This window comes from Symphalangus syndactylus, chromosome 24, assembly GCF_028878055.3.
Source record: "Symphalangus syndactylus isolate Jambi chromosome 24, NHGRI_mSymSyn1-v2.1_pri, whole genome shotgun sequence".
Lineage (NCBI taxonomy): Eukaryota > Metazoa > Chordata > Mammalia > Primates > Hylobatidae > Symphalangus > Symphalangus syndactylus.
In genome coordinates this window covers 18,927,247-18,950,347 of record NC_072446.2, presented here as the reverse complement: position 1 = coordinate 18,950,347, position 23,101 = coordinate 18,927,247, and the positions used below count along the sequence as shown (strand labels likewise).

General features: G+C 44.5%; 1 protein-coding gene across 5 annotated transcripts in view; it reads right to left on the bottom strand.

The window, feature by feature from the left end:
- The window catches only part of ZNF217 (zinc finger protein 217), a 42,563-nt gene that overhangs the window by 14,545 nt on the left and 4,917 nt on the right, over positions 1-23,101 (bottom strand). For 2 of the 5 annotated variants that reach the window (XM_055265196.2, XM_063634233.1), the window contains exons 1-2: positions 12,939-13,162; positions 160-1,918 (exon numbers count right to left, since the gene is read on the bottom strand). In XM_055265196.2, coding sequence (XP_055121171.1) covers positions 160-1,576 — 1,417 coding nt within the window. In that variant the 5' untranslated portion in view covers positions 1,577-1,918; positions 12,939-13,162. Of the gene's footprint in view, positions 1-159; positions 1,919-12,580; positions 13,163-16,370; positions 16,444-23,101 lie in introns of those variants that run through there. The other 3 variants (XM_055265195.2, XM_055265199.2, XM_055265197.2) reach the window with 2 other exon arrangements.

Below are 23,101 nucleotides of genomic sequence, written 5' to 3'. Positions count from 1 at the left end.
AAATGACTTACACAGAGTGATATCAAAAAGAGCCTGGACTTGACTCTGGCTCTCCAAACCCCACTCCTGGCCAGCCTTGTCTGGAGATGGGAACAGAGATGGGGAGACAGACAGACAGACACAGGCGGAACAGCACGGGACGGAGACAGGGCAGCTTACCCAGATGGATTCCTTCAGGAAGCCCATCCTCAGATCCGTCTTCAGAACCACCTTCCCCTCGATCCACGGCTCCATTTTCATCCAGAGGGGCAGCGAGGTCAGGAGAACACGTCCCCGGCTGCCTCCCGTCCACAGACATGGTGGGCGACTCCGCGCCGGCCCTCCGGTCCTTCTTGTGGACCCTGGAGTGCAAGACCAGCTGGTGGTAGGTTCTGAAAGCTTTGCCGCACTCGGAGCAGTGCGTGGGCTTCTCCTTGCTACTGGGTAACTTGGGATCCGCGTCCACGGAGGGCGCTTCGCCGTGGGAGTGTTTGCACTTCTCTTTCTCTTGCGAGAGGCCTGCACAACTGCCCTTATTTGTTTTGGCCTTTCCAGAACCTTCCGAATGGCTTTTATTCGCATTCCAAACTTCTCCAAGCTCCTTCTCGGAACTCGAATCATCGTTGTCGGTGCTCCCTTCTTGCCCCGATTCCTTCACTTCTTCTTGGCAAATGGCAACTTTTCCTTTCGTAGCCAGCTGCCAAGCCTGGAAGGTGGTGAACGGATCGAGCTGAGGTATGCACCTGACAGGCTTCTTCCCCGTTTCAGGGTGAGATTTTGGTCTCAAGTTGAACAACTGCAGGAAGCCTTCCCTCGAGGACGGCATTCCTCCTTGTGGAGAGTCTGTCTGCGCGCTGCTGGTACCGAAAGCAGCTTTTTTGGTGTGCACCTTGCGGTGCTCAATTAGACTTTCTTTATTTGGAAATAGGAAGCCACAAACCATGCAGATTTTGTACGGAGAGGAGATTCTCTCGGCCGCATGCACCTGGACGACCTCGTTGATCGTTGCTGGACTCTCCAAGCCTTGCGGCACTTTGCTCCTGGCCCCCGATTTGCCATTATGTGTCCGCATGTGGTTTTTAAGAAACCAAGGCTCCTTGAATCTTCTTCCGCACATGTTACACCCGTAAGTGAAAGAATCTTTGTGTGTTCTCATGTGGATCTCAACATCAAAAGCGACTCTAAATGTCTGCCCGCATACCTCGCAGCTAAATTCTTCATTTTCCTTGCAATTCTTTTCCTTGGGAGGTTCTGTTCGCACTTGACTTTTATCAAGTGGACTAAGATACTCTGCTTCAACCCGAAGAACTGCTGGTTCACAAAGGGTAGGCCGGTGTTGCATTAAGACATGTTTATTAAGGTCTTCTGAATGTGTGAAGGTCTGGCTGCAGAACATGCAATCCAAGGGCATATACCCCTCGATTTGGATGACATTTTTTTCTTGCGTAGCTCGGAATGGAACAACAGCGGTCCCTTTCATTGACATGGCGTCCTCCATCTCCATCTGACTGCCAAGAGAGCTGCCAATCACTTCTGGCCCATCCATGTACATTAAGAGGGATTGAGTTGGCATGTTTCCTGTCACTTTCGATTGCATATAATCTCAAAGGTCCGTTGGGAAATTTCTGGAGTTGGAATAAGGCCACTTGTAAGACTTGCCACTCACCCCTCTAACAGCCCTGGGCTTCAAAAACCAGAGCAAATATTTATTATAAAAGTTCAAAAGAAAGTATATAGTCCTCTAACTTCTTCGAACTTTTAGGAAGCTCAGTGGTGGTGTCACTGGTTCTTTCCACAAACAAGGCATACAGGCTCCCCAATGCCTTGATTCAAATATGAATCAGCACAAAGAATTAGTTCTCTTTGTCTCCATTGAATGAGTGTTTCAATTGAGCAAGAAGTCAATCCCAGCAACCTGGAGACAAGGGATTTCCAAACCCTAGAGGAAAAAAAACAGAAACGGTTAGCTACACTCAGAGCAAAGAGAAGGCTGGTGTGGGTGAGTCATACTGTCTTTACCACGCAGCAGAGAAGGGACCTAATTCAATTGCTTCACTTTTAACTAATATATAGGGCATCCTGTTAAACATGCTTGTTAATTAAATCATTGGCATTTTATCCAGTCAGTACACTTATTAAATCAGAATTTCATCCAGTTAAAATCCAGTTCAAATCAGTGCTTTACTGACTTAAATCTAAAATGTCAAGTTTTAGGTCAGAAATTGTTAAATTCAGCTGAATACATTTTAAATGCCACTAAAATGCACATGTGGATGCCATCAACAGCCTCCCTATATCTAAAGACTGTAAGAACTGTGAAAATTAAGATGAAAAAATTAAAACACTTTAGTAAACTATTTTAAATCCAGTGTATACAAAACAATTTAAAATTTGTTTCATATACAAACAAATCTGCATCCAAGAAATCTAACTGCCCAAACACCCCCTTAGAGATTTTGCACATACAGAGGTCAACAAAATGAACACAGAAATACAGAAACTTTTCCTAAAATCCCCATTCAAGAAATACGAAACACCTCAGAATGGTCACTCATCTTGGCCAGGGGAACCCTGATATATTTTGGTTCACTGGATATTCGAAACCTCAATCCACTGTTCAAATCCCGGCTTGCTTTCAACAACTTTCTGCCTTCAACAAGCACTGGGTGGGGCGGCTTCCTAGTCCAAACAACAAATAGGGAAAGACATACACAAAGCTCCTTTGTGAATGTACAGATTTAAAATAAAAATCCTCAACAGGGCTGTTTCAACATGGCTTAGTCTTTCATCAGAAAATGGGTCCTCTCATTTTTTTAATCTACCTTTCACATCATGCACTGGCCAGGTGGAAAATTATTTAGCTCTGCTGCTTCTGGTTTAGAAGCTAATTTTCGCTCCTAGAGAAGAACTAACTTCTAAAGCCAATACCCTCTGCCTTTATGGCAAACATGGGCTAGGCATTGTTTTTAAATAGTCCCAACTACTTAAAACTTAAGTCAGTTAATTCCACCCAAGAAAACCAAAAGGCATGCAAACTACTCCCAGCAAAGTAACCTTCAAAAACAAAAACACACTTTACTTTCCTCCCTCTCTCTACTTCCTTAAAGAGCAAGGAGGGCCTGTAGGCTCTGAGAAGCCAAGGAAACATCTCCTCCTTTACACTCATAATAGAAATTCTCATACTCCTTGTTATCTTTAGTTTTGAATAAACTAGATCTTTAAGCTTTTCTAAATAAGACTGCAGATCAAGGATTAGGGTAAAGGAAAAAATGTCCTGAAGTCTTTTCTTTGTTGCTATCACAATGGAGGATCAACACATGGGCTGGTGACCAGCTTGGTGTGATATAATAGAACACTCCAGAGACCCGGGTTCTAGTCACAACCTTCAAGTTGTCACTGCCACATACCACATCTATTATCTATTTAATGCAGTTGGTTAAACTGTAGGATGGCCTTTACAGTTCCAACATTCTGTGGTTCTGGGATAGATCTACACACTGAAAGGAATATTCAATTACTCTGCTAATCAGAATGTGAAGCAACTTAGGTTTCTATGCATAGAAGCTTAAGTTTCATTTGCTTATTCAACAAGTATTTATTGAATGCCAGTGTCCCAGGCAAGGTTTTAACTGAATAACAGCACATACCCTAGAAAAAGTTATCAAATTCTGACAACACTGTTTTCCCTGGCCAAGAACAAAGACTCATTTATTTGAGGGCCTTCCTACTTTTAGATGCTAAAATACGCTTATTTTTAAAAAAATCAAATAGTGGCAATAGGCAATAGTGGAGGTTTTTTTTTTTTTACGTCCTTATTTAGCAAAATCAAAGTTAGGTGAGAATTTGAAAAAAAAAAAAAAATAACAACTAAGTCCCTATGTCAGCTCTGAACATTATTACTGTATTTTAGAAACTTGACTAATATGTGAAACTGTAATTTTGGGGAACTCCACTTCTCTACTGACATCCTTTCCAAAAAGAGACAACCAGCTCTACACTCAGTCTCGGGATTAGAAATATGATGTGAGGCCAGGCATAGTGGCTCACACCTGTACTCCCAATGCTTTGGGAAGCCGAAGTGGGTGGATCACTTGAGGCCAGGAGATGGGAGACCAGCCTGGCCAACATGGTGAAACCCCTTATCTGCTAAAAATACAAAAATTAGCAGGGCATGGTGATACATACCTATAATCCCAGCTACTTGGGAATCACTTGAACCCAGGAGGTGGAGGTTGCAGTGAGTCAAGATCGCGCCACTGCATTCCAGCCTGGGCAACAGAGCGTGACTTTTCTCCCCCGCCCCCCCAAAAAAAGAAATATGATGGAGTGTAACTTTATTATTTCCCACTCAGGGCAACAGCATAACTTAGTTACTGAAAATATTTATTAATAGAAAGATGTTTTGGTTCCAATTCTCAATTATCTGTGTTAAAGAAGTTACCATCACTCTCCATACAAGACCTTGTAGGATTATTTCACTGCAGTGAAGGACAATGAAGGAGGTTCAGTGGGAAACTTAAGAGGAAGCTTCCACTTTGCCTGGGAGGGTGAACAGCCTGGGAGACCTGGAGATAAGGGCAGGCATTCTAGGCCAAGGGGTCTTCTTGTGTGGTCAGATGGGGAAGGAAACCCTCCTGGCAAAACAGCAGCAATTCTTTCTCCAGGGAAGCTTCTGAGACTGACTCTGATAGTCAATTGTGACCAACTCTCCTAGGCTCCCAGGGTCACAGCAATCCTTAGGCACCCCAAATGTGCCATCCCTGACTACCCAGCACACCCTATCCCCAAAGCATTGTGATAGCTTAAGGATGACTTCCTCTGAAAACCTCTGTCCAGATCTAAAACCATCCTGTTTGTTTGCTTGTAACTGTCTTTTTCTAAGAGTAACACCTCAGGATGGAGACTCTGTTGCCTTGTCCACTGCTGCCCCCAATGCCTGGAACAAGGTGCCTGACACAGGATTAGGCACTCAACACACAGCTGGTGAATAAACGTCACGGAATTAGCACACGTGTAGAATCAGTACGCACATGTTTGGCCACAGTCACTAACCATAACTGATCAGAAATTAAAATTAACTTGCATGTTCATCAAAACTTCTACATGGCTATCAGTGACTGCCATCTAATTGCCATTCTGCAACTTCAAGAGTGCAATTTCAAGAGCGTAATAAAAAAAATCGTATTTAATCACACCATAAAGTTGATCAGCACAAGGAAAAAAAACTGCACTATTTGGATTTATACTCACTCTCCTTATGACCCTCCAAAACAAAAATGCTGGGCATCCTAGGGCGATCGATCTCTGACATCAAATGCCTTCAGCTCTTGACTTAGAAGCTGCTAACATACTAGACAAAAGACTTCCTTAAACTCTAAAACAATGAATAATACTTTAAACCAGGTTTACATCGCTTAAAACCAATTTGCTCATCAGTAATCGTTAAAGTGGTTTTAACAATAGAGACGTTAATAACAGAATACAGCAAAATAGAAATTCTAATCTACTAACAGCAAATCACCATTCCAATTGAATGGAGTGTGTGCACCAAACACAAGCCTTCCCAGAAGCCTCCAGCTCTCCACACTCCTGCACACAGAAGGCAGCAGTAAACCGATGGCACTGCTGATAAAGGAAATTGTCTTTCTCGACAAAGAACTGGAGGGGAAAAGGAGGATATTATAATCCAACACTATCATCTACATGCTTCTAGTTTGCAAGAAAGTGAGCGTTATGAACACGCTAAACTTACTGAAAAGTACTTCACAAAAATGTTTTCCAATGTTTAAAAACATTTTAAAATCTTTACTCAGGTAAACGACAGAACTTAACTCATATATCCCCTAACACCTAAGGCAAGTGGGCTATTATTACTGAAAAGTACTTCACAAAAATGTTTTCCAATGTTTAAAAACATTTTAAAATCTTTACTCAGGTAAACGACAGAACTTAACTCATATATCCCCTAACACCTAAGGCAAGTGGGCTATTGAGTATAGCCATATTTTGAAAGAAACTTATATTGAGATTATTTAAGTAGATAATTTTAAAATTTACCAGAGCATAATCTTTGAAATCCAGTAGGAACCATATTGCTAGAAAAGGCTGGAATAGAAGTGTGATGTTCTTTAGGTCACTAATTACACACTGATTTGTGACTAAAGCTACTGTGAATTCTACCACTACCTGCAGATCTTGAAATTAGCAAGTAGGACACATTACACACTGCTTAATAAAACGCACAGTAATCTGTGCTTAAGTACAACTAACTAGGTACAAGAGCCACTTTGCTGACGATTACTGTAACTTGGGAATATTTTTCTTTACATCCTAATGTACTCAAACTGTTAACTTTTAGAAACAGCACAGCCTGTTTCTTCTGCTTAACAGGTTATCTTACATTGTTGATATGGAATATGTATCCACCATAATATGAAGCAATAAGGTATTCAAAGTCCTCAAAAACACAGAAAAATTATATTTATACACAATTTGTCATACTGCTAACAAAGCTACTTTTTCCCAAGTTACTGAGGTGTCCAAATAAGGAGTTACTAAAAAATTCAACTTAAATTGCTATTCTCTGGCCAATGTATTTGTACCCTGAAAACTACAAAATTATCTCCCAGACCTGGCTAGAAGTTTACATTTTTTCTGAAAGATTTTCCTCTGTATTTTACACACAGTATTTTTTCTTAATCTGACAAGTGGAGAAGACTCTGCATAGCCATCTACATACAATCAAAAAGCTACAGGTTTTTTTATTTTTTATTTTTAATGCTCTAAATTCTTCAACACTGTCTTAAGGAAATTACTAGGGGTCACACCCATGAGGTTAAATGGTCAACCCAACTTTCCTAATATAGCTGTGGAAAGATGCTTCCAAGTTAAGCGAAAGAGAAAGACTGGAATATTCAAAGTTTATATTTAAGGTTACAACCTAAACTCTTCAACCTGGGAAGCTTGTAAAGGAAATAATTTCATTTTGCTGAAATTGTTCATGAATTACCAATTTTAAATAGGATTAGAGACCAAAGTACTATAAAAATATAATCATATGGCATATTTGAGTGTCATTAACTAGAAACTGCCTGAATTCATCCTAAATCAGTTAAGGTCAGTTTAGGGATCTTAGTAAGAACTTAAAGTATAACATATTAATTTTAGTTTCAATATTAACAGATACTGTCATCTGCAAAGTGGTTTTTAAAAACATCCTGATCTGAAAAAAAGTTATAAGGAAAGTGAATTTTTAAAAACTTTAATTAAGCAAGATTAAGCATTGCTATCCGCTTCTCCTATTACTACTACTTAACCAGTACAACCTTAAATATCTGTAAAAATTTGACAGGCCTAACTGCACCAAAAAAAAAAAAGATTTCAGCAAATTAATTAACTGTTAATAAACTGTTCTATCTTTACCTGCACTCTCTGCCATGAAAACACTGAACATGTGTATACACACATCTATCTATATATATACACACACACAAATAACTATGCCCACTACTAGACCACTACACCATACCACTTTTTCCAGTGAGTGCTCTGAATTAAACACAGTTCAACTAACCTAGTTAAATACAAGCTTAGGCAATGCCTTTTAAGGCATAAGATCGTTCTGCAAGATTTAAATATTCCCCTCCCCATCCTATCTTTTGCTGACTACATACTAAAGTTGTATATCTGGCTCTTTCCAGTCACCTGTTTGCTTTCAAAATCAAGGGGAAAAGTCTCCTTTCAATTAATAATACAATCATTGTTCAGCAGATTTATAAACTGAAAAAAAAACTCTATATTGATTACAAAAGAAGGAAAAACACTTCTTCAGTATAACTGAGATGCTTTATGTTATCCTTATTTGATACAGGTATTAGTGAAAGTAACTATTATTCCTAATGCTGATTCAAGAAACGTCTAGAGTCTACATTTCCAGTCCATTTAACTACCTCTTAAATTCCAAAGGTTTCCAGACACACCAGAAAATAATGGAACACCAATACAGAAACACTACACGAATCCGTTAAAAACCTAGCTTCTGAGTCTAGGGGAGCTTTTCTACAGGAAGTACGGTCATGTGGAGGTCAGAACCAAGTTTTGTAAAGCCTAATAAGAACAAAGGCTAAATAAGGAATCCAACTAACTCTCTCATACAACTTCTTCAGCTGTCTTTTCAGGTTTAGTAACTTTATTTCTCAACTTTATCATAAAATTACCAAACTGTCCCCAAATTTCCAGTAACTCAATTATGCTGATACCCTGGGCAGGAAGTAATGGAGATGTTCAGAACAGTCAGTCAACAAATGTTCAAATGGAAAGCATTCCAACGTTAAATATCAAAGGGTAATATGTGGCGGCAGCTGGCTAGCGGGGGCTTCCCCCCTATTTATCTGGAAGATAGATGTGTAGAAGAATTGAGCATGTCATCGTGAGCTGCAGATTTTAGGAAAGAATGGTCCCTGTTCTTCCACTTCCTTAAAGTCAGATTTCTATCTCTCCTCGTGGTCTAAATTCAAAAACCTTTGCCCCAGATACCACTGCAAATTTGTCTGTTATTACTGGTTGGGGAAAAAATAACCCAGTTCACCTTACTCCAAGAACATGAGCATTTCAGAAAAGTTTTTATACTGCCTCTAAAATGAGGCCATTAAGTGATATTCAATAATCAGGCTTCCTTCACCTGAATTTAAGAAATTCCCTGCCGTCTTTGTGCAATAATTTTTTTTCTTCCATGTGCATTCAAACTAGTTAACACCCCTCCCCCCCCCTGCAAAATCTGGAGATGAGGTGTGCGGATCAAGACCCCCCCACATCTGCCATTGTCTCAAGTTTAATTTACATGCTGTAACCAAACCCTTCACTCTTTAGAATATTTAACAAGATTGAGATTCCTTTAATTCCATTTTGGTAGCTGTTCTGTAAATACTTTTCAGGCTTTTATTTTTTAACATCCCAATCATCTAAAAACTATTGTTTTTAGATTTCAATTGTAGTAACTGGATTTAAAATCTTATTACATTTATTAGTGGAATACTCAGTTTATGCAACTGTCTCATGTTTTTCATTCCTACTTTCTAATTCTAAGGCTTGAAAACAGCCACTGCTCAGTCCTTCAGCTTCACCTTCCCAATTCATTCATTAAACATTCTGCTCAGGAATTAAACTGAAATGGGAAATTAGGAAGGAACCATTTAAAACAAATCATACCTAGCAACCTCAAAATCCATAACATACAGGCCATATGAGCATACAGGAGATGGGACAATTTGTATTTTTTTTAAGCAAATGGAAACAAAGCTTCATATAAAACATAAAAAGGGTCCAATCATTTACTTTCAAACAGAGTCAGCTAGAAGTAGCTCCTTTTTTAAAGTGGCATCTTTTAGGCAGTCAAGAGTCATTAAAACTACTCCAAAGTTCTTATCAACCAATATCATGTTTGTGACAACTGTGAGAAAAGAATGTAATTTTATAAAGTGGGAAAACAGCACATCTTTTGGGACCCCTGAGGCTCTAATCAGGCATCTCAGAATTAAGAGTGCTCCGGGGTTGGGAAATGGCTACCCTGCTGTGGCGAAAACATGCCATTTCATAATAAATGTTGTTAAGAGAGAAAAAAGTGACTGGCATGTATCTGCAATGAGGAGATAGAAGGACTTAGTCATTGCCAGGCCATTATATCCCTTAATTATTTCATCAGTTTATAAGTGACTTGATGATTAAGTCTTATTTTCAGATTTCCTCCAAAACAAGTCCACTGGAAGGGGATTAGGGGCTCCTACTCCTCCCTGAAGTTTTCCTGCCAAAAATGGAGGCTCACAAAGAAAATGCAAATCTACCCCCACCTTAAAAAAGTAAAGGCAGTCAAAGTCAAAACCTTCACGGCTCCTCCTTCCTCCCCTACTACCTGGAAAAAAATTTTGACCTGTTACCAAAATAGATTCCTCAGGGTAAAGGGGAGAAAAGTTTTCTACAAATTTTTTCTAAGTGGTGTATTAGTTCCTTTTTTTGAGTAAGAAGTGAAAGGGAATAGGAACCCAACACAACTGCTAAACTTCGATCTCACAAGTTATTAAAAAACAGCAAAGGTCAAACTGCAAAGCGTTTAGAAAAGTGTTGTGAAGACAAAAGGATTAAAAGAAGTGGGACACTAAAGAAAAAAGTGTATGTCCTTCACCAATAAAAGTCATATCTTGTCCTCTACTTCCTCCTTCTGTAGGCAAATAAAGACACAATTCTAAAGAACTAGCTTTCCTCATCACGCCAAATAAAATTCCAAACAGATTATTAATCCTATTCTAACAACTAAAATAAATGATAAATCTGCCTTGTAACTACTGACAACTGAATTTTAAAGAAGTCACTGCCTCTTGAATTTAAATATAACTGATTAAAAATGGCAGCAACATCAGGGTTAAGAAACAAAACGAAACACTGTTAGTCTCTAGAACACTGAACAAAACAATATCTAAAATAAATATGACTTCTCAGAAGGAAAAAAGTTATCTACCATTAAGGACACACCTTAAAGTTCTTAGCACGTATTAACTAAGTAAGCACAAACTAGTGGCTTGCCTGTTATATTTTCAGACAAAAAGCAATGAGGTTATTCCTCTGCACTTGTCACTGCAGACACATAAAGGCTTTTAGAAACTACATCTATTACTCATTGTCTAAGTATCATAAAACTTAGCATTTTAAGTCTTGTTTGATACCAAGAAAGAACATCCACTTCAGGGGAAAGAAGTACAGTAAAATAAGAACATTGTAAATGTCCTTCTTGACATATACAAAAGAGAAGGTGAAAGGCCTCCTAAGACCCCTACCTAGTGGCCAGGCCTGGACGGCAGCTGTTGCTACCTCGCCTTTTCTTTTGTTGAGCTTAATCTCATGTCAAGTCATTCAACCAACTCAAAAGCGATGAAGACATAATTGAATCAACCTGAACTAAATCAGACCTAGGCTTCTTAAAACATACAGCTTAATGCTTCCAACGATCTAGAAAACTAAGAAACCTAGCTACGCTGTAGGACACACAGTGGCCAATAATACAGGACCCCCAAACTGGCCAGTGGACCACTGCAACCGCCATTTACTTCCTCCGTGTTTAAGAATGTTCAACGCTCCAAGTCCCATAGGCTGATTCAGGAAGACAAACTGAGGCTCAAGGAATTTCGAAGTGGAACAATACACCAACGCCTAGAACCTGAAATGCCCATCCTTTTCTGAGGGGTGGGGGGGGAGAGAAAAAAAAAGTTTCTGGGGCTCTCAGGTTGGCCCGGATGCCAGGGTCCCAGAAGTGGCCTTTTCTAGCTCCTGTAACTAAACCTGGCGGAAAACTCCCCGCCTGCTCACCCCACCCCCACCCGCCCAAGAATGCGCCTTCCCTTCGGTGGCCCTACCCAGAATCCCAAAATGTGGGTTCCAACCGGGGCCCTGAAAGTCTTCCCAAACCCCGGGACCCAGGTTCCGGCGCGCGCACCGCGTGCCAGGTCTTGCCCCTCGGGCGGGACCGCCCAGGCAGCCCCAAATCCAGCCTCCCGGGCCCCCAGCAGCGCCCTCCGCCCCTCCACCATCCCGTCTGGCTCGCAGTCGGGGCCAAATCGAGAGACAAGAGGGCTGTGCATCTGAAACTGAACGGTTTCACCACTCGGCACCTCCTGGCAGAAACTTCCCTTTTAAAAAAAAAAAAGAAAAGAAAAAAAAAACAGCAGCAGTTTTGGGCTAGCATTTCAATCCTTCCTGCCCTTTAGAGTTCCCAGTTCTGCTTCCAGCTGGCTTTGGGTGTTCCACTAGAATTGAGTTGTAAAGATATTCTTTAAGTGTTTATAGAACATTAAGACTTAAAAAAAATCTTTAAAATTAGAGGAGGGAAAAAAAAGCCACCTTATCGCACACATCCAGGAAATGCAGCCCCGTGCATCCCTGCTCAGTGATGACCAGGCGCCCCGGGACTCCCGGGGACAGATTTTTGGGCACCCGAGGGAGTCACGGGGCGCGCGTCGGCGTCCGCGGCGAGGCCCAGCCCCTCCCGCGGTCCCTTAGACGCGCCCTCCGCCCGGCCCGTGTGGACCGTCCCGGCCATTGTTTACGGGGGACGCCCCTCCGGACGCATTGTTTTGGCCGTTTCCAACTTGCCCCGGCCCTTCCCGGGGCATCGCGGGGGACCCCACAGGGACGTCCCCCCTCCGCCCGCGCCCCGAGGGCCGACTGGGCAAATTGGGAGACCGGCCCCGCGGGGCGACCCAACTTTTCGGAACAGCCCCCCACCGCCCACCCCCGCAGACCCCCCGGACCCCCGCTCCCGGCGGAGATTCAGGGGACCCCGCACCCCAAGCCCTTCTGAATCGTGCGGCGTGAGTGTGACGGCCAAGAGCGGATGCAGCCCGGGATCGCCCGCACCTTCCCGCGGGCGGAAGCGCAGGAGCCGGCTGGGGAGGGGGCGCCCTAGAGGAGCGGATAGAAAGCTGAGACGGGGAACTGAGGTCATTCTGGGGGGGACAAGACAACGAGAGCCGGGCGCCTCGGGGGCGGCGCGGGAGCCTCCGCAGGACCGGGCAGGGGCCCCGGCTGGCGCGGGCGGGGGGCGCGCCCCCTTTACCTGCGGCTCCGGCTCCTCGGCCATTTCCTCGCGCGGCGGCGGCCGGGACTGAGCTGACACCACTCGGGCCGGCCGGGTTTGAATGAGGAGGAGCGGGCGCGGAGGGGAGGGGGCGGGGAGGGCGGAGGGAGGGAGGGAGGCGTCGCGGAGTTTCTCTCGGCCTTTTGTGCGGACACCTCCCGGATTCCGCGCCCGCACCCGGCCCCCCAAAAAGACGCGGGGAGCCCCGGGCGAGGGATGCAGCCATCCACCGAGGCGCCTAGTGCCTTCGCGCCTCCAAGAACCCCCCCCAACAAAAAAGGAGCGTCCCCCACCCCCACCCCCGCCCCCGCCCGGAGGATTTAGGGGCCGGGCTCACCTCGGGCGCGGGGCTAAGGTGAGCGGGGCGGGGGTGCGCACGGGGGGCAAAGGCGCGGGCGCCCCCTACTCGTCCGCGCGGGGACAGTGCAGGCGCGGGGGGTCCCTAGAGCCGCCGGGGCGCGGCGCGTCCGGCGCTGGGGGACTGTTGGGTCAGAAAGTGTTGAGGGAGCAGCTGTTGCGCCCTCCCTCGGCCCCGCGGCTCGGGGACGCCCCGCCCCCTGCCTTCACCGGCCGCCCGGCCCGGCCCCGCACCGCCCCGGCCCCGCCCAGCGCCCACGTGACTAGCATAGGCGCGCCCCCGCTCCGCCCACCGCCACAGACTCCGCCTCCGGGACGCGAGCGAGGGGCGAGCGCGCTCACTCCCAGTTCTCGCCCGGCGACTCTCGCGCACGCGCGCGCCGTGCCACCCTCCCCGCGCCCCCCGCCCCGCACCCCTCCTCCCGCCATCCGGCTTAACGTGGCGGGCGCGCGCCGCGGCGGTAGCCGTGACAGGTACGGGGGGGGGCCGCGAGGGTGTGCGCAGGCGCAGACCCCGGCCCCGTCCCCGCCGCCCCCTCCTCTGCAAGGTGTGCCCGGGCGAGGGGAGGGGCCCGAACCCCTGGGTCACCCCGAATTACAAACAAAAACCTTAACGCCGTTGCGCGCGGGTTAGAAGGCAGCTGTGCGCGAAAAACACCTCAGATTTTCTTCAAGCGTGAGGAAGGTCGAGAAGATAAACAGTTTTTAAATATCTTCAGAAAGCTAATTGTTCTGACTTTTTTTTTTTTCTGGAAGGGCTGGGTTTGCGCTATTCTAACTTGAGATTTCTAAACTTAGCCTAGGTTCCAAGAATCTACTTGGTTTCGATAGAAATCCATTTGGAGGAAACCGGGGACAAAAAAAAAAAACAAAAAACCGCTACCCTTTCCCCTCCTCCCTACGCACAACTCATGTAAAGCGTTTCCCAACTGTTTTTTTTTCCTTACTGAAAAAAAGGACAAAAAAAGATTCTGATTCCTAAGGCCTGTGATATTTCCCCATTTTAAGTAAGCCTCGAGGAACCATAGACATAACAAGCACATCCACAATTTTTCTACCCCAAAATGCAAACTAATGCAAATGTGAAATGGATCTGTGCAAGTCGCTACCAACAAAATAGCCAAATACTTGTTTTTTAACTGGCCTTCGGCATATCCAAAATGAAAAAACTTTAAAACACATCAAGAAAAGCATTTAAAATATCTATTTCCTAAATCAAAAGAACGCACTACAGGAACGATCCGGAGCCGGTGAGCAATGCAATCTTAATAAATAGGAAAAGGAATTGGAGAAGACAGCTCAGCAAAGGGGAAGAATTTGCCAAGTGTCATGTTTTGCTGTCATTTTATATATAACTACTAACCTCACATATGGTCTGGCTAGTCTTTTTTAAAAAGGAAGCGAATCAGTTACTCACAATTAATTAGCAGTGCCAGTAGATTCTTAGGCCAGCACGAAAAAACTAAATTGGGTGAATTTTTTTTCACTCAAGTCCACTGATATTGATCACTTTTAGTATTAGAATTCCTTTTCTGACAAAAGATGAATACCTTCCTTTAAAATACATTTTTTAATCTTCTTGTCACATTCTAAAACACAGTCCAAAAACACTTCATAAACAAGAAACTTCATTTAACTTTATGAAAACAAATGACTATGAGCCTTGCTACACAACAAAGAAACTATGAACAAGTGGAACCAGGTTGAGCCTTAAGTGTAGCCTCATTCTACATGTTAATGGATAACCTTTGAACTCTGAGACCTTGAATGCTGTAAACACAATAGCACTGATAGTTAAAGATTCTAGTGTCAAAATCGAGCAAAAAGAAAAGTCCAAACTTTTCAGGGGGACTCGGGAAACAATCAAATATTTTGACAAATAATCGTTTCAGTAAGAACAAGGAGATTCCTGGCTCTCAGACCTTGTTGCTACTGAATTATTTTCTGAGCAAAAACGGTTGTGCTTGTTTTCCCCGTGCCCTCCAAAGCTACCACTTTGTTCACATTATAGCATCATGATTTGTTACTGTTTCGCCGCCTCCCTCAAAAAAAAAAAGAGAGGGCCTTATTATGTTGTAGCTTTTAAAATTGAAAGATGATTATATTCAGTGATCTATCTGCTAAGAGTTTTATTTATATGTGATCCTCCTTATGTTTGAGCAAAGAATTACAAAGAACCTTGTCCTGGAGTCGTGCCAACGAAACTGGGAAATCGTTGCAAAATTCTGCCAGTGACTGACTGCTGGGTTGCAAATACATACTGTGTTTTCAGAAGGACATAGAGGGATCTGAATTCGCCCGGGAGGGCTTCCCTGAGACACATTCTTCCCTTAGAATGTGAGACTCATACTTCCCATTTATTTGGAAAGCATGTATAGTTCAAACAATTAAAATATGGAAATTCCAAAAGTAACAGGAGAACACTGGAAACATTTGGTTTTGTAATAAAAGCTAGGAACTCATATTGCACGAAGTGAAAATTGAAAATCGAACGTTGGTCTTCCTACGCTTAGCTCCACCCACAAGAAATCCAGCTTCGCCATCATTCCCTGCCTAGGCCATCTCTAAAGGAGTCAGGTGCTACTAGATGCCAGCAACAAAAACAAAGAATGGAACCAAAAGAAAAGCTCTGCACATGGTACTTGGAGAAGGGGCAGAAAAGCCCCACTTCACCTTGTTTCAATGCAGCAAACATCAGCTACACCTCATTTTTCACAATTATCCAAACAGGCCCTCCTTAAGACATATTTCCTAGTATGCGCTTATAAAATCACACCATTATCTGTAATTTAATCCTAGTGATATAAGGCCTCTTCGTTTAGCCAACATCTGATTTTCTATCCAGATCCTGCCAGTCACAGCATGCTCAGATCTAGTAACATAACAAAAAAAAAAAGAAAAAAACAAAACTTCTGATTTGCTGTATTTAACACTTACTGGAATCCTCTTTTGAGACTCAGCCTTAATTAGAAGAACAGAATGAGGTATGATCTTCTTATTTCACAAGACTTTATTTTACTGTGGAACTATTATAGAAAAACTATTTGGAAACTGTGTGTAAATCCCTGGAGCTGAAACAGAGCCAACATAGATACGGGACGTAAAAGAATTCAGTGTTCAGAGCAGGAAAACCTGAAAAACTGCAGTGAGGAGTTAGCAGGAAAAGAACATGAAAAAGTTAGGCAAACCTGCCAGCATCTGCAAACTACAAAGGACATTTGAGAAGGAAACAGGGACAGCCCTTTGAACAAGACTAAATGCACCAAGGTAAGTAGGAATAACAAACAGCTCGAAGGAGCACCACATTGCTCTTAAGTTTCTTGATCCCATGCAAGTCACTCCTCTGTAAAGTATCACAATAATATACAATAAAAAAATAGATATAGATATATAGATATATAGCAGAACTTACCTTTCAGAAGAGAAGGCAGGGTCTGGAACCTGATAACTCCGTAGGACTTCAGTCTACCTGGCTCCGAACAATACTGGAAGAGATGTGATTGCTGGTTTTTATAAGCACAGCAAAAAAGGGAGGGGTCAAGAATAAAGCTTAATTTAAATAAAGGTTTCAGTACCCTCCCAACTTGATTGGATTAGTCAATCTTGATAAGGTTGACAGCATTTTTTAACTGGATTTGTCCTATTTGATGAGTGCCCTCCCCCACTGCAAGCACAACTCATGACTCCTCTAATATTCTGGATAGTTTTCTGAAATTACCTTCACTCAAAATGTTAATTTAAACTTCCTTAAAAATTGCACATGAAACACAACACTGGGAACACCTCTTTAAAGTTTTCTGCCTTCATTAGATATTCCAAACAGGAAGCTTTGGAATGAGGGACGGAGGGGAAGAAGAAGGTAACTAACATTAATTGAAATTCAATCATTATAATCTCAGGGCAAAATCTTAAAATCTAATCAGGATATTTCAGCTCCATCTACTCCACCCTACACAGACCTTGCAAACCTTCATATGTCTCAATTGTGTCCATTTATCTTTATCTCTAACAAAAGCCTACACCAGGTACCACTGGCAGGTGCCATGCACGTGAACGTGGAGTCTGCTGTTGGAAATGTGTTGGGAAGGGAGAGTTCCCGGTGAGAATTATGTACATTTAGGAGCTTTCCAAATACTGACGGCATGTTGAGCCATCAGACTGGATAAAATCACCCGAAAGAGGTGCTAGTATTGGGCCCTTGGGTGGTTCAGCGCCTGAAGTCAAGGAGAAGAGAAAGAGATCAAAGGGGAGCAGGCAGTGAGGTCTGAGGGACCTCAGGAGAGCATGGGGACCCAAATGCAAGGGAAGGAAGGGTGTCAGCTCCATCACATGTTCTCCTCCAGACAGAGACAGTACTGTATATGCAGGTTTCTCCAAACTTCTTCCTTTCTAGGTTTCCCTTAATGCTTTCTCTACCTATAATCCAAGACTTTTACCCAAAAAGACCCAAGTCTTTTACCATGGATATCAGGTAAGTTCACCACCCCTTAATGGCTTCCTATTGCCTTGAGGGAAAAAAAACTCCATAGCTTGCCCCACCAGCTCTGCAGATCTGGTCCCTGCCTAACTCCAGCCTCAAGTCCTGGCAAGCCCTTCACTGAGGCATCTAAACTCCAGCCTTCTCTCTGACCTAGAGCCTTCAGCCCTGGGGTTCCCCTTGCCTAGCACCCCCTTTCTCATTCTCTTCAAGAACTTGGCTTCTGTTCTTTCTGAGAGTGGTTTAAAACCCCTAGTTCCCTGGGAGGGGGAGGAGAAGGGGAGGCTCTGACATAGTGTCCTGGTTATGAACATCTTCTCTCCAATAACTTGGGCTCAGATACTCAGACTCTACCTCTGGAGAGCTGCATAACCCTAGAATATTATTTAATCTCTCTCGGGTTTCAGTTTCTTTATCTATAAAAGGGGAATGGTGAAGATGATGAAGACGACAATTATAATAATTGTTTGTGTTACTTATATAAGTAATAGTCACATTTCTTCAAGACTCTGGAGATTGAAATGACACACACTACAAAGCTTGTGAGCCTAGAGTTTTGGGGGCCCTGGCACTGTTCTAGGCATGGGAGACAGAACAGTAAACAAAACAAATGAAATCCTTGTCCCGTTGGGGCTTATCTTCTTGAGGGAAGCAGACAACACACCGGTAGTTATATTTGCAACCTGCTGGGACTGGGTCATAGGAGAGGGGAAAAGCCTGCTGTTTTAGATTGAGGCTCCCTGAGGAGCTGAGACCTCCCAGGAAGTCAGGTGGCAAATCATACCAGGATGGGGAGGAGTGTTCCATTCATTCAGAGGGAACAGAAGGTGAGAAGGACCAAAGATGAAGAGAGCCAAGCTTGGAGAAAGAACTGGAAGGCAGCCAGTGTGTCTGGGGGCCGTGGAATGAAGACAGGGTAGGGACAGAGGAGCAAGAAATCAAGGCAGGCCTGTGTGAAGACCGGGGATTTGACTCTCCTTGCAGCAGGATATCAGTGATCGGTTCTCTGTTCCCTAGTATTTGCCACATCTGCAACACTTGATAGAGCTCTTTCCTGCCTTACAGTTGGGTCTCCATGCTCTCCTGATCTCCGTCAGTCCTCGCTGGCTGCTCCCTGCCAGTCCCCTTGGCTCCTTCTTCACACTCTTTTCCTTGACTTCCAGGTGCTGACATGCCCAGGGCCCAATGCTAGCAACACTTTCTTATTCATGTGATTTCCTCCAGTGCGAGGGTTCAACCTGCCATCCATATTTGGAAAGCTCCTAATGTCCATATTTCCCACCTGGAACTCTCCCCTCAGCTCCCAAAACACATTTCCAACTGCTGATTTCGTCTCTACATGCAAGGTCCCTGTGTTTACAGGGCAGAAATGTGTAGCCCGTCCCATTCTAAGCGGCCACAATTGACCTTTTCAAAAGTCGTTGTCTGGTTATGTCATGACCCTCATGCATCTTAGAATAAAAACAAAGTTCCCGGCTGGGCGAAATGGCTTGCGAGATGGCTCACGTCTGTAATTCATAATTCCAGCACTTTGGGAGTGACAGTTGGGAGGACTGCTTGAGTCCAGGTGTTTGAGACCAGCCCGGGCAACATAGCGAGACCCCATGTCTACAAAAAAATAAAAAATTAGCCGTTGTGTGCCTATACTCCCAGCTACTCAGGAGGATGAGGTGGGAGGATCACTTGAGCCAGGGAGGCTGAGGCTGCAAGAAACCGAGATTATGCCACTGTACTCAGCCTGGGCAACGGAGTAAGATCCTGTCTCAGAAAACAACAACAAAACAAAACAAAACAAAAGTCCTGAGAACATGGCTGTCAAGATCTGGTGGGCCATGCTAAGACTCTGGGATTTATTCCAAGAGCACTGGGAAGCCACTAAAGGAAATGGAAATAAAACCAAAAGATCCATTGAACGTCAAGTGTTTCTTTCCCAAGAGATATTAATATCTCCCAAACGACCCCATCATGGTTTAACAAAAAGGACATGACAAACTGTAAGAAGTTGGAGTCCTGCCCGGTGCGGTGGCTCACGCCTGTAATCCCAGCACTTTGGGAGGCCGAGGTGGGTGGATCACGAGGTCAGCAGTTCGAGACCAGCCTGACCAACATGGTGAAACCCTGTCTCTACTAAAAAGACAAAGGGAAGCGGAGGTTGCAGTGAGCTGAGATCGCGCCACTGCACCCCAGCCTGGGCGTCAGAGTGACACCCTGTCTCAAAAAAAAGAAGAGAAAAGAGAAAACTAAGGCTCAGGATCATTAAATAACGTGCCTGGAGGTCACACAGCTAATAATTTGTTTCCCTACTTTCCCGACTACAATGAAGCCAATGCACCAGTTGAACCCAAGGTCAGACTCCCCTTTTATCACCAACCTAAATTTCCTCAATTCTAAAAATTGACACTGATGCATATTTCTTGACCCCCTATTTCCAGGATGTTTACCAGTCAGTCATGTGTGGCTCTGGGGCAAGGTTGAAACGTCCGCAACCACTGTCCTCCCGTCCCCACATTCTGGAACAGCAATACAGTGTTTCACTTGATTGCCTGAGGGCTAGTTTCCTCCCACCTGTGTCACTCCCTTGAGTTCTTGGTATACCTGTATTCAGGACCCTCTTCTTCACCAGACTGTAAATCTTTTTTGTTGTTGTTGTTTTTGAGATGGAGTTGCACTCTTATTGCCCAGGCTGGAGTGCAATGGCACAATCTCGGCTCACTGCAGCCTCCACCTCCCGGGTTCAAGCAATTATCCTGCCTCAGCCTCCTGAGTAGCTGGGATTACAGGCGCCCGCCAACATGCCCGGCTAATTTTTTGTATTTTTAGTAGAAACGGTTTCACCACGTTGGCCAGGCTGGTCTCGAACTCCTAACCTCAGGTGATCCGCCCGCCTTGGCCTCCCAAAATGCTGGGATTATAGGCGTGAGCCACCACGCCCAGCTGAAATCTCTTTTGAAAGAGAAACCGGGCACGGTGGCTCACGCCTATAATCCCAGCACTTTAGGAGGCCCAGGCGGAAGGATCACAAGGTCAGGAGTTCGAGACCATCCTGGCTAACACGGTGAAACCTTGTCTCTACTAAAAATACAAAAAAAAATAGCCGGGCTTAGTGGCGGGCGCCTGTAGTCCCAGCTACTCGGGAGGTTGAGGCAGGAGAAGGGCATGAACCAGGGAGCGGAGGTTGCAGTGAGCCTGGGGGACAGAGCAAGACTCCGCCTCAATAAAAAAAAAAAAAAAAATTAGCGGGGCATGGTGGCTGGCACCCATGGTCCCAGCTACTCAGGAGGCTGAGGTGGAAGGATCTCTTGATCCCGGGGAGGTCAAGGCTGCAGTGAGCCAAGATGGCATCACCGTACTCCAGCCTGGGCCACAGACCCTGTCTCAAAAAAAAAAAGAAAGTGGGGAAGAAAATGTAATACAAATTAATATACCAACAGCAGTTAGTGAGTACTTTTTCCATGGAGCTGGGAGAGAGAATAAATGTTTGTAAAATTAAAATGTTCTACGCTAGAAATCAACTTTCCTTCTATGCCTTCTTCACTACACCCCTTATAGCTAGTTAGTAAATCTCATAACTCCTATCCTTCTAATCTCTCTGAAATGTACCCTTTCCATTCTTTTCTCACCACCCATGTTTCTTTGTTTCCTTCTGGCCTGTGTAATAATCTCATAATCGCATCTCCTGTACCTGCCTTCTTTCTAGTCCAGAATACTTTTTCCTAAATTCCACTAATAACCATCCTGCTACTGCTTTGGGTGAAATTCTCCAAAAAAATATTTTACTTTTCCAAAATAAGTCAAGCTCCCTCTCTTAGGATGCAAAACCACACCATGGTCCCAGCCAATCTTTCAGCCTGATTGACTCAGTATATATTTATTGACCTCTCCTTTCTCCCAAGCACTTGGCTAGATAGTAATTAAAGAGTGAGGCACAAAACAAATTGGATTCCTCCCCTCATGGAGCTTATATTGTAACAGGAAACATAGACATTAAATAAATTAAAACACAAAAAAATAGACAAGCATATAATTACAGTACCTATCCTAGAGAAATATCACTCATGCAGAAAGCATACACAAGGATGCAGCACTGTTTCCAATAGTGAAAAGCTAGAAACAACCTACATGTTCACCAAAAGAAAATGGCCACATAAACTATACCATATCCAAATTATCCAAACTTTAGAATATAGACAATAGGCCAGGCGCGGTGGCTCACACCTGTAATCCCAGCACTTTGGGAAGCCGAGGCGGGCAGATCACGAGGTCAGGAGTTCAAGACCAGCCTGGCCAACATGGTGAAACCCCGTCTCCTCTAAAAATACAAAAAAAAGCCGGGCGCGGTGGCTCACGCTTGTAATCCCAGCACTTTGGGAGGCCGAGACGGGCGGATCACGAGGTCAGGAGATCGAGACCACGGTGAAACCCCGTCTCTACTAAAAATACAAACAATTAGCCGGGCGCAGTGGCGGGTGCCTGTAGTCCCAGCTACTCGGAGAGGCTGAGGCAGGAGAATGGCGTGAACCCGGGAGGCGGAGCTTGCAGTGAGCTGAGATTGCGCCACTGCACTCCAGCCTGGGCGACAGAGCAAGACTCCGTCTCAAAAAAAGAAAAAAAATACAAAAAAAATCAGCTGGGCGCAGTGTCAGGCGCCTGTAATCCCAGCTACTGAGGAGACTGAGGCAGGAGAATCGCTTGAACCCGGGAGGCAGAGGTTGCAGTGAGCCAAGATCGCGCCACTGCACTCTAGCCTGGGTGACAGAGCAAGACTCCATCTCAGAAAAAAAATAAATAAATATAGACAACAGGCCGGGTGCAGTGGCTCATGCCTGTAATCCCAGCACTTTGGGAGGCAGAGGTGGGCTGATCACCTGAGGTCAGGCGTTCGAGACCAGCCTGACCAACATGGCGAAACCCCGTCTCTACTAAAAATACAAAAATTAGCCAGGCGTAGTGGTGGGCGCCTGTAATCCCAGCTACTTGGGAGGCTGAGGCAGGAGAATCACTTGAACCCGGGAGGTGGAGGTTGCAGTGAGCCAAGATCACACCACTGGGCAACAAAGTGAGACTCCCTCTCAAAAAAAATACACACTGTGAATAAAATGTTTACTAGTTCCATATCCTGCTTTTGGATAAACATTTGATAAACCATTCTATACTTACTCCTCTCTTCACTCTATTCTGACTGCCTGCACCCCTCCCCTGCCACCCAATCCCCCAACATATATGCCATATATATAAACATCAACCTGTAACCACCCTAATCAGCCCCAAGGTCACTCGAAATGCCACCTCCTTCAGTTACTCTCTCCTTTGTTCAATGCCTCCTTTATGACACTGTCTGCATTACGCCTAGCCCTGGGTATGTTATTTCTCTTGCCACCTGAATGGGGGGAGGCTCTTCCAAGGGAAGACCAGTTTCCTCCATGTTGTGGAACGGTCAACACACAGTAGGTGCTCCAATATTTAGCTGTTCCGATATTTAGCTGTTCTGTGCTCCTTGGATTTTTTTTTTTTTTTTGAGACAAAGTCTCATTCTGTCGCCCAGGCTGGAGTGCAGTGGCGCGATCTCAGCTCACTGCAACCTCTGGGGTTCAAGCGATTCTCCTGCCTGAGCCTCCTGAGTAGCTGGGATTACAGGCATGCACCACCACACCTGGCTGATTTTTGAA